The following is an 18,535-nucleotide window of genomic DNA, read 5'->3' as shown; positions in this document are numbered from 1 at the left end:
CGCCTCACACATAAGGCCATAGTCGGGAATTGAACTCATGACCCCAGTGCTGTGAGGCAGAAGTGCTAACCACTTAGCCACCGTGCTGCCCTAATATATATATATATATATATATATATATATATATATATATATATATATATATATATATATATATATATATATATATATATATATATATATATATATATAGACTTAATTTCACCTATTACAGCAGAAGCCGTAAACACCAAAGTCTCATGAATATATCAGTGGAAGAAGAAATATATTGTGAACCATGTAATATTTGCCACGTCTATTACCATTGTGAGACTGACCCTTTTATCTGTGACAATCTGGAGCATATTTATTAATTAACAGTGTTAATTATCATCGGTCATCACAATGATGACAGATGATTTTTCGACCCCATTTATTAAAAAAATCATCTCGGGCGCAGCACGTCCAATAGGAGGCTGTCCCAGCGATGATTTCACTTGCCATAAAAAAGACCCGTTGTCTGACTCTCCTTCCAGGTCACTATAGCAAAGTTACCTTACAATGCTCTACCCATAGGCTTCAATGACTAACGCCATCTTCAGATTGCGGACAAGCTATTGCAGACAAGTTCGAACTTGTTAAATCGCGCACAACAGCAGTCCCCACAGAGACCTCTGGGGAAGAGCAGCAGAGTCCTATAGTTATAACTACCATAATTAAAAATGCAGTTTAAGGCTAAAGGGACCTTAATAAATAGGCCCATCTACCTGCTGTTCATTTACAGCTGTGCAGATGAAAAGATTGAGGCAGAGCATAGAGTACCAAAGAGATTATGGACAGCATCCTGTGAGCCAGAAAGGAGAGGCTCATGGGAAGAATACAGTTTTTGTTAAGTCACCTGAGAAGTAAACTCGCTACAAAACTTTGTGTATAGTTTTGACATAGAGCTGTGCACATGGGATCTATTGTGAAAAAAATGTAGACAAGAATAAAACAATTATAATTTTTTTTGATTTACAAAAGGCTACAAAGGGTACACAGAGTCATACATAGGGGAATGGACAGAGAACAAATTTATTTGGTCATTTAGTTATAAAATGAACAAACCGCTACAAATTAACAGTGTACAAAGTATTGCAGAACAGCTAGTGGCTAGACATTGAGCAACTAACAAGTAGTGCCAGCATGAAGTAGATCTATGCCTAGTAATATGGGTGCGAGAACACAGGCCTATAGGTACAGAGGACCAGGCAGAAGGTGCAATGGTAGAAGAGAACACACAAGGAAAGAGGGCTGAGCTCAAGAGAGCTTACATACTACAGGGAAGGGGTAGACACAAATAGGGCGACACTGAGTCGCGTGCAGGGGTGGTTGCAGAGGCAAAGAGTTAGGAGGAGGGCTTGTAGGTTTAAGGAAGAGATGATTTGCTTTTTGAGGCGCACGTTTGAAGCCTTGGAGACTGGTGGATGGTCTAATGGAACAAGGGAGTTGTTTCACAGTTGGGGAGCAGCATAGGATCAGGAATGTGAAGAGGTAATCAGTGGGGAGGTGAGGCGGGGTTCATTTGCCGACTAGTGGGAGCCAGGTGTGTAGGTAGAAGTGAGATGGGAGGTGTAGTGGAGAGAGGTGCGATAAGGGGTTTGTAGGTGAGGGTGAGGAGTTTGAACTGGATTCTGTAGAACACAGAGCAACCGGCAGCTAAGGTAGAGCAGCGAGAGACAATTATAAGTCAGGCAGCAGCATTGAGGACAGACTGAAGTAGAAAGAGGGGTAAGTCAGAGAGAAGGAGGTTACAGTAGTCTAGACAAGAGATTACGAGGGAGTGTGTTAGGAACCCCTCCAGCCGGCACAACACAACCCGGAGTCTACTCTGCCAGTCAGGTGTTCACTGGAGCCCCTGATGGTGGGGACAGACTGGGCTGCAGACTGACAGAGGGTCGTGAAGTGTGTACCGGCTGGGGAGAACCCAGGCAAGAAGAGTCAGGTCCACGCAGAGGTCAAAAGGTAGGCAGCAGGTAACAGAAACGATGAGCAAGCTGAGGTCAGAGGTCACAGGCAAAGTAGCAGAACGGGTAAACGAGCCAAGGATCAGGGTCACAGGAAACACAAGCGAAGTCAAATACGAAGCCAAGGGTCATACACGGGAAGTCAAAACGTAGATACAGGAACAGGAACTGGAGCAAGCAGGTCAGCAGACTGGAGCACAGGAGCTATAACCGGCAATGAGGCAGCAGACCTCATTGCCTTAAATACAACCCATAACCAATCAGAACCTGCCCCTAGATAAGGCCACACTTGTAGGCTAATTGCCAGCACCTAGCAAGACCAATCAGGGCTTAGCACTGAAATCCACACCTGCAGGCTAATGCCTGCTAATTCAGCCACAGGCTAAATCTGCCTGATTGTCCCTAGAGCGCATGCGCGCCTGGCTGCCAGGACACGGCGCTGAGGAAGCGTCCGACCGTTGCCTTGGCAACGGTCGGGAGTTGGAAGGAAATGACGTCCCGGTCGTCATGGTGACGGCCGGGACGTTGGGACCTACAGGAAGCGAGCCGCGGCGGCTGTGAGTACCGCCGCGGCTCGTGACAGTACCCCCCCCTTGAGGAGGGGTTAAGGAACCCCGACATCCCGGTTTCCTTGGAAATTTTTTAAAGAACTCCTTCAACTGTTTAGGAGCATCGAGTTGTCTCCGTGGGATCCAAGACCGTTCTTCTAACCCACGATTCCTCCACTGCACTAGGAAGTGCACCTGACCTTGCACTTTTTTGGAATCCAAGATCTTCTGAACAACGTATCTTGGTGATCTGTTTGATTTTCTCTCAGGCAAATTTGAAGACTGGATTTGAGTAGGATATAATACCGGCTTCAACAGAGAACAGTGAAATGTGTTGGGAATTCTCAATGAGCCCGGAATTCTTAACCTAAATGCAACAGAATTAACCTGCTTGATGATAAGGAACGGGCCGATGAACTTGGGACCTAACTTTTTGCAAGGCTGTCTGAGTTTAATGTTTTTTGTAGACAGCCACACTCTCTGGCCCACCTTGAAGGAGCAGATGGTACGGTGGCGATCCGAATTTTTTTTTGCGACAACTGAAGCCTGTTTCAGAGATGCCTGTACTTTCCTCCAGATAACTCTGAGATCTCTTGCAGTGGAACGGATCTCCTGGACACCAACTGGGTTAAGTGAATACAGGGAGTTAGATCTGGGGTGAAAACCATAATTGCAGAAAAACGGAGAAGTTTTAGTAGATGAATGACAGGAATTGTTACAGGCGAATTCTGCCTAGGGTAACAAGGAAGACCAATTATCATGGAACTCTGACGTGTAGCATCGCAAAATTTTTTCCAAGGACTGGTTAACTCTTTCGGTCTGCCCATTGGACTGAGGGTGATATGCGGATGATAAACTAACCTTGATTCCGAGGAGGGTACAGAAAGATCTCCAGAATTGCGCTATGAACTGGGAACCCCGATCGGAAACTATGTCAGTAAGGAGTCCATGGAGCCGGAAAATATGTTGAATGAATAAGACGGCCAAATCCCGAGCTGTAGGCAGTCTGGGTAAGGGAACGAAATGGGACATCTTACTGAACCGGTCTACCACGACCCAAATGGTATTGTGTCCTGCAGAAGGTGGTAGATCCACTATAAAGTCCATGGACAAGTGGGTCCATGGTTTTGCAGGTGGTGCCAAAGGAACTAACTGGCCTATTGGGCGGATCCTAGGAACTTTGTTTCTGGCACAAACCTCACATGAGAGGATATGACTCCTGACGTCAGCAGACATAGATGGCCACCAGACTGTACGGGAAAGGATTTCTAACGTCTTGAAAATTCCAGGATGCCCTGCAACCCTACTGTTATGCGCCTCTGCAATAACCGCCTTCCTTAGATGGACTGGAACAAAGAGACGTCGCTCCGGAGTAGTATCAGGGGCTAATTTCTGGAATCTCTGAAGTGTGATACTCAGATCTTGGGTCAACCCGGCATGGATTACAGAAGGGGGAATAATCGGCTCTGGGATAGTGACTGGAATGTGGTGTGCCGAGAAACTTCTGGAAAGGGCATCTGCCCGGACATTTTTGGAGCCTGGTCGGTAGGTGATCAGGAAGTTAAACCGGGTAAAGAATAACGCCCACCGGGCCTGTCTGGGATTTAAACGTTTGGCTGACTGTATATATTGTAAATTCTTGTGATCGGTAATGACAGAGATCTGATGTGAAGCACCCTCCAACAAATGCCGCCACTCCTCGAAGGCCCATTTGATTGCCAATAGTTCTCTATTACCGACATCATAGTTGGCCTCCGCTGAAGAGAACTGATGGGAGAAATAAGCACATGGGTGCAGACGATTAGTATGAGGATCCTTCTGCGATAGGATGGCACCGGCACCAATGTCAGAGGCGTCGACCTCAAGAATAAATGTCCTAGCTGGATCCGGATGTCTGAGGACCTGAGCGGAGACAAAGGCCCTTTTCAGGCTTTCGAATGAGGCTACTGCTTGGGACGACCAATTAGTTGGATCCATTCCTTTACGGGTCAGAGCGACAATGGGAGCCACAATGTCGGCAAAGTTGTGAATGAATCTCCTATAATAATTGGAGAAGCCCAGGAACCTCTGCACCGCCTTAAGATTGTTGGGTTGCACCCAATCCAGAATAGCCTGGACCTTAGCTGGATCCATGGAGAATCCCTCAGAAGAGATTACATAGCCTAAAAAGGATACTCTCTGTACCTCGAACTCACACTTTTCCAGCTTAGCGTACAGGTGGTTCTCTCGTAATTTCTGTAGAACTTGTTTGACGTGAGTCTGATGGGCGGGCAAAGATCTGGAATAGATGAGGATATCATCTAAATAGACGACCACGAAACAACCAAGGAATTCCCGAAGAACTTCATTGATCAAGTCCTGGAACACTGCAGGTGCATTACTAAGGCCAAACGGCATGACCAGATACTCGTAGTGGCCAGAGTGCGAATTGAATGCCGTCTTCCACTCATCTCCTTCTTTGATACGGATGAGATTATATGCTCCGCGAAGGTCGATTTTAGTGAAGACAGTGGCCCCTCTTAGCTGATCAAACAAAACCGAGATGAGCGGAAGGGGATAGGTGTTCTTGACTGTGATATGATTCAATCCCCGGTAGTCAATACAAGGTCTTAACCCTCCGTCTTTTTTTGATACAAAGAAGCATCCCGCTCCTACGGGAGACTTAGATGGCCTGATGAAGCCTCTCTCCAGGTTTTCATCGATATACTCCTGCATGGATTTTGTTTCTGGAGCAGAAAGGGAATACAAACGCCCCTTAGGTAACTTGGAACCAGGAATAAGTTCGATGGCACAGTCAAAGTCACGATGTGGCGGTAAGGTATCAGCAGCCTTCTTGGAGAACACGTCCCAGAATTCATGATACTGTGAGGGAAGCCGCTCCGGAATAGGCTGAATCATACGCAGAGACAGTGACAAACAAGACTGTGTACAATAAGTACTCCACTTGACAATCTCTCCTTTTACCCAGTCTATGACAGGGTTATGACAGGAAAGCCATGGGTGGCCCAAGATCATAGGAACCGACGAACAATCGATCAGGAAGAAGGTGATTGACTCAGAATGGAGAGCTCCGATCTTCAACTGTAGTGGTGGGGTCTCCCAGGAAATCTTGCCACCAGGCAACGGACCTCCGTCTAAGCCACAGACAGTAATGGCAGAGTTGAGTTTTACCATCGGAATTCCGGCAGAGCGGGCAAACCCAATATCAAGGAAGTTGCCTGCAGCTCCGCTATCAATGAAGGCCGACAGGTCCACAGAGCGAGCCCGGAAGGTGAGCTGTGCAGGGATTAATACAGCATTTTTCGGGGAGATAATTTGCAGACCTAGGTGAACTTTCCCCTCATTCCCTAGGCATGGTCTTTTCCCGACTTATTTGGGCAAGAACGGGAGAAGTGGCCTTTTATGCCACAGTATAGACATAGACCTTGCGAACGTCTCCTGTCTCTCTCTTCCGAAGAGAGACGATATGCTCCTAATTGCATAGGCTCCTCACCATCCTGGGAAACAGGAACGAAGGCGAATGGAGGTGATGATGCTTCCTTTTCAGTTTTCCGCTCCTTATATCTCCTGTCAATTTTAATGGAGAGGTGCATCAGATCCTCCAGAGAACTAGGAGACGGGTATTGCACCAAAGAATCTTTAATCTGTTCAGATAGGCCGAGACGGAACTGACTCCGTAAGGCAGGGTCGTTCCATCCACTATCAGGTGACCATCTACGGAATTCAGCGCAGTATTCTTCTGCCGACCGTCGGCCTTGTTTCAAGGACCGTAGATGAGCTTCCGCGGAGGCCACTCGATCCGGGTCATCATACAGTAGACCCAGTGCCTCGAAGAAGGAGTCTACGGACTGCATGGCCGGACTGGTCTGCGGCAAAGAAAACGCCCAGGACTGGGGGTCACCCTGTAGAAGGGAAATAATAATCCCAACTCTTTGCTGCTCTGAACCGGAGGAGCGAGGTCTCATCCGAAAATAGAGCTTGCAGCTCTCCCTGAAGTTCCGAAACAGGGTTCTATTTCCGGAGAACCGATCTGGTAAGTTCATTTTGGGTTCACAGATGGGACCTGGAGTCGGTTGTGAAGCTTTTGTGGCTTCTTCTTGAACAGACATACGCTCAGCCAATCCCTGCATCATCTGATACAAGGACTCAACGTGGCCTGCTAGAGTTTGTGCTGGAGACGGTGTGGATCCACTTGTATCCATCCTAATCTTGTCTCCGTGAGTGGGCCGGTTATAATGTTAGGAACCCCTCCAGCCGGCACAACACAACCCGGAGTCTACTCTGCCAGTCAGGTGTTCACTGGAGCCCCTGATGGTGGGGACAGACTGGGCTGCAGACTGACAGAGGGTCGTGAAGTGTGTACCGGCTGGGGAGAACCCAGGCAAGAAGAGTCAGGTCCACGCAGAGGTCAAAAGGTAGGCAGCAGGTAACAGAAACGATGAGCAAGCTGAGGTCAGAGGTCACAGGCAAAGTAGCAGAACGGGTAAACGAGCCAAGGATCAGGGTCACAGGAAACACAAGCGAAGTCAAATACGAAGCCAAGGGTCATACACGGGAAGTCAAAACGTAGATACAGGAACAGGAACTGGAGCAAGCAGGTCAGCAGACTGGAGCACAGGAGCTATAACCGGCAATGAGGCAGCAGACCTCATTGCCTTAAATACAACCCATAACCAATCAGAACCTGCCCCTAGATAAGGCCACACTTGTAGGCTAATTGCCAGCACCTAGCAAGACCAATCAGGGCTTAGCACTGAAATCCACACCTGCAGGCTAATGCCTGCTAATTCAGCCACAGGCTAAATCTGCCTGATTGTCCCTAGAGCGCATGCGCGCCTGGCTGCCAGGACACGGCGCTGAGGAAGCGTCCGACCGTTGCCTTGGCAACGGTCGGGAGTTGGAAGGAAATGACGTCCCGGTCGTCATGGTGACGGCCGGGACGTTGGGACCTACAGGAAGCGAGCCGCGGCGGCTGTGAGTACCGCCGCGGCTCGTGACAGAGTGATTGAGAGTTTTGGATCCTTCCATGGTGAAAAAGGGTATGATCTTGGAGAGGTTACACAGGGAAGAGTAGTGCGTAAACACGAGAAAAGGTAAATTTGGGTATCATTTGTGCATTGGTGATATTGTAGGCCAAAAGAGTTGATAAGGTCAGCAAGGGAGGAGATGTAGAGTGGGGGAAAAAAGCAGGGGGCCAAAAACAGACCCGTGGGTGAAGCCAACAGGTAAGAGAAGAGGAGGGGAGTGCCACAGAGGCAGACAGAGTAGAGGGATTGCAAGAAGAGAGGGTGGTCAACGGTATCAAAGGCAGCAGAGAGGTCAAGCAGGATAAGAAGGGAGAAGTGTACCTGAGATTTAACACGGAGATGATCATTAATAACCTTGGTGAGGGCAGCTTCCATGGAGTTGAGGGAATGAAAGTCAGACTGAAGTAGGTGGAAATAAAGTTGGAGAGAAAGTTGTACACAACCCGCTGAAGAGGCTTGGAAAAAAAAGGAAGGAGGGATATAAAGCGGTAACTAGAGTGATAGGCAGGGTCAAGAGAAGGTTTGGGGGCTGTTTTTAGTATAGGGGGGGGGGGGGGGGGAAGATAAGGGCATGTTTTAAAGAGGGGAAGCTACCGGAGGAGAGGGATAGGTTGAAGACATAAGCAAGTTGGGAGCAGGTCTCATAAGTAAGTTGGGGACAGGAGAGCGGGAGAGGCGGAGGTGAGAGAGTATAGGGTCAAGAGGGAAGGTGGACGGGGACAGAGGAGGAGGAGGAGAGACAAGCACAGACATCATCTGCAGAGGTGGGTCAGGGGGACAAGGTGGGATGGCTGAAGGGAGAGGTAGGGTGAGAGGTGCCTGATTGGAGGAGATGTTATGGCATATGGACTCAATTTCAGGAAGTTGAAGGTGACTAAAATGCGATGGGGGTTGGCGGACTGGGAGAAGATTAGATTCTTAAAATAAGATTGTTTTGAGAGTGATAGGGCAAAGTTGTAAGAGGAAAGAATTAATTTGGAAGAAATCGGCGATGGAGCACAACTCTATCCAGAGGCGATTGGAAGCATTTTTTAGGTAGCAGGTTAGTGTGGAATGCCATGGTTGAGATTGGGACAGCTAGGGCTGCCATGGTTGAGATGATTACAGCCAGAGCTGCTGAGTCAAAGGCAGTGGTAAGGGTGCAGTTATAGAGGGAGACAGCCTGGTCTGGGCAATAAGTCTGTTAACAAGGGAGAGAAGAGATCAGAAAAGAAGAGAATAGGGCTAGGTAAACACTACTGCGTTTTCAGCAGATTATCGGACCAATAAGACGATAAAAATGGACAATATCACAGTGTTGTGTACCATGGAATGATGAACGATTATCATTCCAAAGCACATAAAAACTGACTTGAAAATCTCGTTCAACAATGTCGTCCCAATTCTGCAGTGTGCATGCAGAATCGGAACGACAATTTAGCTATGAATCAGCACTCACCTGTCACACAGCTGTTAGGACTGTCTACATTGAATAGAACAGCCATACTGCAGCCGCATACAGGAAAGGCTTAAGAGCCAGCAGAAACGAGACAGCCCCAGTCAAATTTATGCACAGGCTACAATGCTGAAGAATCACATCAGGGTCCAGTCATGTTACAATCCACAGGAAAGCAGCATTCCCTAAACAGAAACGCATGGCAATTCTGGCTTCTTCACACAGGATTAAGGACGGAGAGGTTTTGCAGACATGTCCCGTCCAGCCTGCATGTAAGGGAGGGTGACCCAGCTGTAGCTAGGAGCTCTGGCTGGGGTGGAGCGCAGCTTGTCACTGGACACTATGCTGCTACTTTGCAGCTGATAGCGATGACAGATGAAGAGCACAGATCTGAAGGTAATCGGGTATAGTGTGTACACATGACTCGGCATGCTGATAGGGACTTTTTTTCCTATCGTTGTTAAATCACTAATCGCTTATTTTTCTTGTAGAATGCTGTCAAGTTTGCGCTTGGTGAGGATAGCTTTATTTGAAGGGGCCAGTTTATTGCACACTTATCTGTCATTGTAGAGAGCACATGAAAGAGGAAGGGATGGAAGATGAGAGATGTGGATGAGGTTGTTGAGGTTGCTGGTTTGTAGGGGTGAGAATGGGAGAGGTAACTTTGGGTGTAAGGGAAGTAGAGATGAGGCAAGGATTATGGGGTGGAGACACGGGAGGCTGAAAGGGTTGATCGGTGCGGGAAGAAAGGGGCAGAGAGACAGATAAGGATAGAGGATGCCTGAGAGAAGAGCAGTGAGGGTATGGCAATGTGAGGGTACTTAACAGAGGTCGGGTGTGGAAGGAGTGGACATGAAGGGATATAGGAAGAGTGCGGAAGGGGGGGGAGGTTAGGGGTACGGCATATCAATGCCAAGTACCTCGACAACACTTCACCCAACATGAGGACTCCGAAGGGCTCCTTCCCGACGATCAGCGATGACGACTACTCTTCAAAGCGACTTCAACCAATCACGATCAATTAGGAAGCTGGCTCCACTTCATGACGTCATTCACCATGGCGACGGTATTATCGCTGTTGTTAAGGGGGGTAATGTAAGTATGTGCCCATGTACAATGTCGTTTACAAAGCCTTCTACATTGTACATGGTTGCATACTTACATAACCACCTTAACAGTGATAATACCGTCGCCATGGTGAATGACGTCATGAAGTGGAGCCGGCTTCTTACTTGATCGTGATTGGTTGAAGTCGCTTTGAAGAGTAGTCGTCATCGCTGATCGTCGGGAAGGAGCCCTTCGGAGTCCTCATGTAGGGCTAAGTGTTGTCGGGGTAGTCAGCATCGATATGATGACTACCACTAGGGGGAGAGGAGAGAGAGAGAGAGGACAGTGAGGCAAAGCGGGGCCGAAGAGATAAGAAATAACTTTTAGTAACAAACTTTATGTCAAATATCGGTGTGAAAAATGTTATCGATATCCCATGTAATACAAAATACCTGTGTAACATAGCGATATCACTGTACATTTTATAAATAAACACAAAAGATGCTAAAAAATTGTAATATAATTGTTTCTATAAAGAATCTCACAGAAAACAATGGCCACAAATAATACTGCCGGCTACATCCAAATGTACACTCTTGATATACAAAGTAGTTTAGGAATGGGTCATGTGGATGGGGCCTCTTTGGAACCAAGTTCATGGGGGAGGGGAGGCATGTGAGACAGAAACACAAGGGGGGGTGGAACCTTTCTCCCACAATCTCTCACCTCTCCAGTTAGCAGGTAGATGATCTCCAGAGTGAGATTTAATATCCTTCCACGGTTATTCTTGTTCTTGTCCATGCTCAGTGAATTAGTCATTTATACAGGGCTGGTTTCACCTTCACTTGATTTCCCGTAAAAGACTCTCTGGTTCCTCAGAGCTCAATTATCTAGGAATAAATATAATAATTATAATAAACAGAGAGTACACGTGTAACAGATGCAAATATGGAACACCAAGTGGCCATCCATTCCACGCGCCATACAGCCCGGTCAGTGTTTCTTGGAAGTTCCTCTGATACAAGACTGCTCAGAGTCCTTCATACAAAGCCATAATGCTTAATGTTAAATCAGTGGTCCTCTTGTGGTCTGACGCATAAAATTTGTTCCATGTGGAAGCTGTTACAAATGCCTGAGCTGGACATTTTTGGGTCTTCATTATAATTCTATTCTAAAAAGAGAAAGAATTTTGGTCCCCACAATTATATGAAATGTAAAGGTTTCTGCTACAAAGATGCACACTGATCGCTAGGGGCAAGAGTTAGGAGGTGTGGGGTGATGGGGCAGAATATTAAGATGTGAGACAGTGGGAGGAAAAAGGTAGGGGACAGGGAAGGGAGAGGTAAGAGGGTGGGACAGGGGGTATAGGAGGATGCGGTTGTATAAAAGTAGTATGACAGACAGTATGGCAGTGAGAGGGCAGATGTTAGGGGAGATGATGGGGGGATGGTAAGCAGAGGGAGAAGATAAGCTGGGTACACACTATAGAAAATTACTTCAGATGTGGTTTCTGTAACAATTTTATTAATGATTGAAAGGCCAGATGAGCAGCCGATCCATACGTACACACCTAAACTATTTACCTTCAGATCTATGATAGTCATCTCTCAAAACCATCTGCTGAAAAAAAGGTGACTCTGCACTCCCTATAGATCTGCCTACACTGCTGGTCGTGAGTGCAGACACACTTCCACATTTGCCCAACATCATTCCATCACTGATAGTGATTTTTAGGAAGCTTATAAAACCAAATCAACAGATACAATGTGTTTTGGTAGGATATAACATAATGGTGGGAGCATACACACTCTTGCTACATGTGACCAAACGGTCGCTTATCATGTGACCTGCACGATAATTGCATGAAATTACTGTAGTGTGTGGTATAAAGGGATTCTCAACTGCATTGAGGTGGAGTGTAAGACAGTAGCAACAATGGCAGTGGCGATGTAATCAATGTGCTAATATTTCGGAAAGGCAATACAATAGCAAATCAATATTTTCACACAGCAATGTTATGGCAGAACAATACTATCGTAGAACAGTACAAATGCAGAGACAATACAGAACAATAATAGTAGCGTTAACAGCAATAAATACAAAGGCAGTGGCAAAATAGTGTGTGTGCAGTGTGGTGGTGGGGTGGGGATTAGTGGCAGGAGTGAAGTGGTGAGAAAGAGGCAAGTGAGATTTTGTTGAAAGCAGAAGTACCAAGTGAAAGGGAGGCAGAGAGAGCAGGAGTTTAGCACCTGGATGTTGAGAGCGAGGCAGGAAAATTATTTTGCTGTAAGGACAGGGCAATAACACCCCAGGGAATGTCCCTGAAAGGGCAGGCTAGTAACGATAACTGCCCCAGTGGTATGTCAAACTCGTGAAGACAAATGCAGTTATATAGGTATCACAGATTTCTGTAAATTGTGTTCAAATCCCAATTTTAGAGTACTCATTCTTCCCTGTGCTCAGAACTATTCCCTGATGCCACCCATTAATATATAATATCACGGTGTTGAAAAACCTCCTGCTTGCAAGAGCAGAGGTCTGTCCTCAAGACTAACCGGAGAAATTAACTGCATAGGAGTACAAAGCCCTTGCCCGTTGGCCCAGTGGAATCTGTCCTGATTGGTTAGTTCAGTGCAGGCTACCCCCTTGTCCATATTTGTCACCATAACAACATCCCCCACTAGGATTGGTCCAGTGACTCTAGTGCTTAGTTGAATTTATGGTAGGGTAAGATCTGCTTTTGGCTCCATATAAAAAAAAAAAAATCACGTTGTACCGCTATCTGTTGCTAGTGAGCAATAAACACTACTTAATCTGCAAGATCCTGCTCTATTCCTGCGACACACCTATATCTGCTCAAATACTCTGTGATCTACAGATAAGAGCTAATATACTAATCTGTCACATGCCTGTACTGTGTCGCACCCAGTGTCCTCTGGCAACACTCTGCCTGTTACCCTGAGGTCATTATCCAAATTAAACGGTCAGGAAGACCCAGCCATAGTCACTGGCAAAGCGGTGCTGCAGAAGATACGTACACTACCGAGAATCAAGCAGTTCCAGGTGCCGGAGAAGGAGCTTGAGCGACTACTCGGATATAACTGGGGATGAATACTCATACTTGCTGGCTGTGAGTGTCTGGTGGCCAAGTCACAAAAGGAGTGATCAATAACAGCAGGAAACCCAAGACAAATCTGTAAAAGGCACCTCTACCCAAGAGGAGGGCAGAGTAGGCCCGTCCTGTCACAACAGTTGACACCGATATCCGACACCTTGAGACACACTGATCCACTATACAAAGGTTGCATTAATATCACACCTATATATATATATATAAACAGGCCACACCGATATCACATACCTTATACACACCGATCATTATGCACACGTACATATAGATATTATACACAATGATATCACACACCTAATACGTATTGATAGAGGCCTAGGGGGAAATGTATCAAGCTGAGAGTTTTCCGGCGGGTTTGAAAAGTGGAGATGTTGCCTATAGCAACCAATCAGATTCCAGCTATAATTTTGTAGAATGTACTAAAGAAACGATAGGTAGAATCTGATTGGTTTTTCAAACCCGCCGGAAAACTCAGCTTGATACATTTATCCCCTAGAAATTGATGGACAAGAACCATATGGCCCACGTCATCCGTCCATTTTCCATCTCTGACAATCTAACACCCTACATAATATCTAGCTTTTTCCTGATATAATACAGCTTTATGTCTATTCTATACATGTATAAAGTCTCTTCCTGTATTAGCCTCTATCATCTCTGTCAGGAGACAATTCCACCCACCTCCTAACCATTAAAGTAAACCTGTCCTTCCACATAGCTATGCATATTTAGGTCCTGTAAGCTTTGCATTTTATACCATGTTACAATGTATGTATGTCATTCTGGACATATGACCTCCAGAACTGAACACTGAACTCGAGAAGTGGTCTCACCAATGACCTGTGCACCCAAGAATCCGACTAGCTTGTCCCAGTGCTTTGTTATATTGTTTTACTTCCATAGGATCCAAACCCAAAAAACTACAAATAATAATATAGTAGACTGTACAATATGTAGTATAGTGAATACTTATTACACTCACCTATAGAAGATTTTTTTTTTTTAATGAAAAGCTTATTCCTCACATTTTAAAGGCCAGTGTAAGTAGTCAATTTTTATATTTTTTATGAATACACAGTAAGCACTGTGACCTATTTATTCCTGTTAGAACACATTTAGAGCTCAAAAACACCTGAGAAATGGTAGGGAAGAGAGTGGAAACACAAGTTACTGGTGGGTTGAGTACGGTTTACCAATTACGAGAACTCCAATAAGTTTGACACTTACAAGAAAAATCCGATTGGCTAATAAAACAAATAGAATAAATACAGACTTAGCATAAAACCGAAGCTCCAGACGTCCAATGGCAGCGGCATGGGACAGGCAGTGATTCCGAAGATCCAAATGTCCGGCACTTCAGTGTGAAGTCAGCGCGACTTAGATGTAGGTTAATTTAAAGCGGCAATGTGTGGACCCCGCAGGTTAAGTATTTAAACCATAAAACCTGCAGCTTCGGTTTTATAGCAAGTCTTATTTATTCTATTCATTTTTTTTGTCAAATCGGATTTTTTTTGTAGGTGTCCACCTTGTCGGAGTTCTTGTGATCAGTAAAACGATTACCACCGTTACCGGTTTATTTAATTTATAAGAAATCAGCTCACCTGAAAGGAGGAGTTGTTTAAAGATTCACCATCTCATTTCAAGCTATTGTACAGTCTACACTAAACTATTATATTTAGATTTATTGTGGGTTTCATCTGCGCCAGTAGTTGATATTTTAGCTCCAATACTATATAGAGCATTGAGTTGAGGTGAAAGAGGTGGTGGGCTCTACGTGCAGCGCTTCAGCTTCCAAACAGGCCGCACAGAGGAAGGAGGGAGAGAGCACAGCGCACTCCCCTCTTCTCAAGGTATTCCGCGTGACCTCACTGCACTGTGCAGGAGGTCACATGACGGGGAAGCTAGGGGGGCTGCAGGCGAAGGCTCGGCGGGCCGCTTGTTCCCCTCCGCCTTTGGGTTTCCAGATGCATGACTTTGCATTTAACTGTAGTTGCTATACGATCAACCATCCCTCTAGTCCAGGCCTGGCCAACCTGTAGCTCTCTAGGTGTTGTGCAACTACAAGCCCCAGCATGCTTTGCCAGTAGATAGACAGCAATAACTGTCAGGTCATGCTAGGGCTTGTAGTTTCACAACCACAGGTTGGCCAGGCCTGGTCTAGTCTATCTAGCTCATCAATCATTTTATTTACCCGTGACCCTGGTGTATTGACCCTGTTGAAGATCAATGGTCCAAGTACAGATCCCTGGGGTATACCACTGTTAATTCCGTCCTCTGACTGCACTAAATGTACTCACTATTGTCTATCCTTCAACCACCTTGCATCTAATTTATTTAGCAGGCTTCGGTGTGGGATAGCATCAAAGCCCTTGCTAAAATCTAGATAGGTCAATAGATGTAACCCATTAACTTAGTCAAAAAAGTATATCAGATTTATTTGATATGATCCAAGCTGCTGGGATCTTGCAAGTTGCTGGCCTTTAGATATTCTGCTATGCTTTCTTTCAGCCGTGTCCCCATTAATCCCCCCACCTCCGATGTCAGGCTCTCTGGTCTGTAGTTGTAGCCTCTTCTTGACTGCCACTTATGTGCAGTGGGAGGACTTTCGCTCTTTTCCAGTTCACATGAATAACTAATATACTGACTGGTTGGATAATTCTGCTAATGGTGCTACCAGCACCTCTTTAAGCTATTTTTAGCATCCTTGGATGTTCCCCATCTGGCCCCACTGGCTTGTGCACTTTGCAAGTGAATAAATCTATGTTGAGATTTCTGTTCGGACCTTCTCCTCTGTAAGCGGACTTTTGTCTTCATCCTTCGCATCGGTGTCTTGCTACTAGGTGTCCCTTCCCTTCTCTCTCTGCTCTGAAGACTGAGCAAAAATAATTATTAATGTGATTTAATATACCCTTGTATCCCTCAATTAGATCCTTTCCCTCTGTCTTTAGTCTTCCTATTCCTCCCTTTGTTTTATATTTCACTTATATGCCTAACAAAATGTGTTGCCCCCTTTTTCCCACTGACCTTGCATGTCCTCCTGCTTTCACTCACTGCTTTTCCACTGATCCACAGCCTGGCTCTGCACTTTCTCCTGTCTGTCCAAACCATCACTGATACCTTCCCGCCCATTCATTACCAAACTTCCATTATATACTTCCGCACCTAAGTGCGGCATGTCCGTGCTACTGATAATAGCTCCCCCCTTATCCACTGGACCAGGCAATACCCACCATCTGCACTCAGCAATCTCACGTTCTATCCTGCCTCCCCTCAATCATTTCCACTTCTGTCTTTCCATCGGAACGTAGCTCTCTTTCCTCCTATCCTGTTTCCTGTGGCTCCAGCCCAGTCATCACCATCAAGATAATGTCTAAGGTATAGCTGAATCTGCCACAGAGAAATGTCCATACAACCGGTCATGTTTCCATGTGCAAGATCCAATGGTACAAGAAAGATGGTAACACTGGTGTGATCTACTTCCAGGTGGCTGCTCTCACCGTGCACATCCTGGTTTAACATTAACCCTGTTCCTGCAAATAAGATCAAGTGTATCAGCAGCACCAGTGGTTGTCACTTCTATATTTCAGCCTGTGGCATTTCAGTTGCATAGTTTTTCTTCTCCGTATATAATATATAGGAGGAACGTGGGAGATCTGTAAACACAATCTGCGGCTATGACGTTCCTCTCAGCAGTCAGTGTCTCTCTGGTCTGGGAGAAGCTGTACCAAGTGTTCATTACAAACATGACATTTATGCTTACACATAAACATGTCTCCTACACAGTCATGCCGACCTATTTAACAATATCTAGTTCTGAGCATCTACAAATCCTCCCTTCCCGCTCCTCCTTCCTTCCGTCACTCTCTATTTTCCATCCAAAGTTCTCCTCCTCTGCGGTGCTGGAAACATACCTATTAGGGGCTACTTATGGTTTGAGGTTAAGGTCAAATCTCAGGAATTTTTTGACACACTGGTGGGTTAGCTTGGTGTGGAAGGTTAGGTTATTGTACGGTGGGGGCTGGTTAACCTTTTAATGCCCACCTTCTGTATTTTTAAGGCGGGCAGAAGGGAGTTATATTCCAAGCCGCTTAGTGTTTCTGTGTAAGGCTGCACACGTGGAGCTGGGCCACCATGGAGGTAGCCAGGAACCATTGTTATTACAGTATATACAGGTTTCTACTTCCAGCAACCGGTAAATCCCGGTGATCACATGTTCACTGAGGTTCCCCTGCACGATTGCAAGCTCTTGGGTCTGAGTTACCCCTCAAAAGAAAAATAAAGTGTCATGAAAGTAAACCTCATGTCAATCACAGGTGATAAATCAGCTGCAGTTTGAACAGTGTCAGTAAAACATAAAATTGCGGTGCCCACATGACTGACCTGTTGGGAAGTGGGGGGGGGGGGGGGGGAGTCGGAAGTGGGGGCACGAATTTAAAATAAATGAACAAAAGAAAAAGAAAGTTATGAGCGGTCTAATTCCTCACTGTACAGACCGCTCTCCTCTATTTTATAATAATTACCCCTATATCATACACTGTGTTTGCTGGGAGCTGTCTTATCCCTCATTATGTCTCACTATACAGACCTCTCTCCTCTATATAATAATAATAATTATCCCCTATATCATACACTGTAATTGCTGGGAGCTGTCTTATGCCTCATTATGTCTCACTATACAGACCTCTCTCCTCTATATAATAATTAATTCCATATCATACACAGTGTGCATTATTACCTGTTGTATTCCTCTCCATATACCCCTCTCATCTGTATAATAATAATTATCTCCTATATCATACACTGTGTTATCCCTCATTATGTCTCACTGTACAGACCCCTCTCTCTCCTCTATATAATAATAAGCCCCTGGGTCATAAACAGTGTGTGCAGGGTCCATCTTATTCCTCTTCACATCTCACTGTACAGACCCGTCTCCTCTGGATAATAATATAGTATTAGATAAATATATTACCTCCGCCTCCTTCAAGTTTCACACCATAATCTGGATCTAGTCTGTAGACATTCGATTAAAAGCGTCCTCCAGGTCCTAAAATGGCGCCGGAAGCGTCGGTGGCCACACCCCCTCCGTAACGTAACTGATCGACGTAAAACCTCTCTTGTGTCTGGGAGACTATGAGAAAATGGCCGTCGCTTCTTTGCTTGTACAACTCTAATAGTAACTCTCTTACATTAGAAGATTCTAGAGTTCAAGAAAATGGCCGCCGTCGCCCTCATACGAGGGACAAATGTCACCTAAAATCTAGTGTTTCCACAGGGTGACCGACCTCTCAGTGTGTCATGGGTATATAATAGATATACAACAATAGTCACTGACGTATTTATCTACCTGCTACAACAAAATG

The 18,535-nt window shown here is 45.7% G+C and overlaps 1 protein-coding gene across 3 annotated transcripts in view; it reads right to left on the bottom strand.

The window, feature by feature from the left end:
• Nucleotides 1-18,230, bottom strand: part of LOC142159792 (uncharacterized) — a 143,270-nt gene extending 125,040 nt beyond the window's left edge. For all 3 annotated transcript variants that reach the window (XM_075214528.1, XM_075214529.1, XM_075214527.1), the window contains exons 1-2: nt 18,145-18,230; nt 10,769-10,932 (exon numbers count right to left, since the gene is read on the bottom strand). In XM_075214528.1, the coding sequence (XP_075070629.1) occupies nt 10,769-10,861 (93 nt within the window). In that variant the 5' untranslated portion in view covers nt 10,862-10,932; nt 18,145-18,230. The remainder of the gene's footprint in view (nt 1-10,768; nt 10,933-18,144) is intronic.
• Nucleotides 18,231-18,535: the final 305 nt, after the last annotated feature.

This window comes from Mixophyes fleayi, chromosome 6 (assembly GCF_038048845.1).
Source record: "Mixophyes fleayi isolate aMixFle1 chromosome 6, aMixFle1.hap1, whole genome shotgun sequence".
In the NCBI taxonomy this organism is placed as follows: Eukaryota; Metazoa; Chordata; class Amphibia; order Anura; family Limnodynastidae; genus Mixophyes; species Mixophyes fleayi.
Note: the sequence above shows the minus strand (reverse complement) of the source record. Positions and strands in the feature narration are given on the sequence as shown.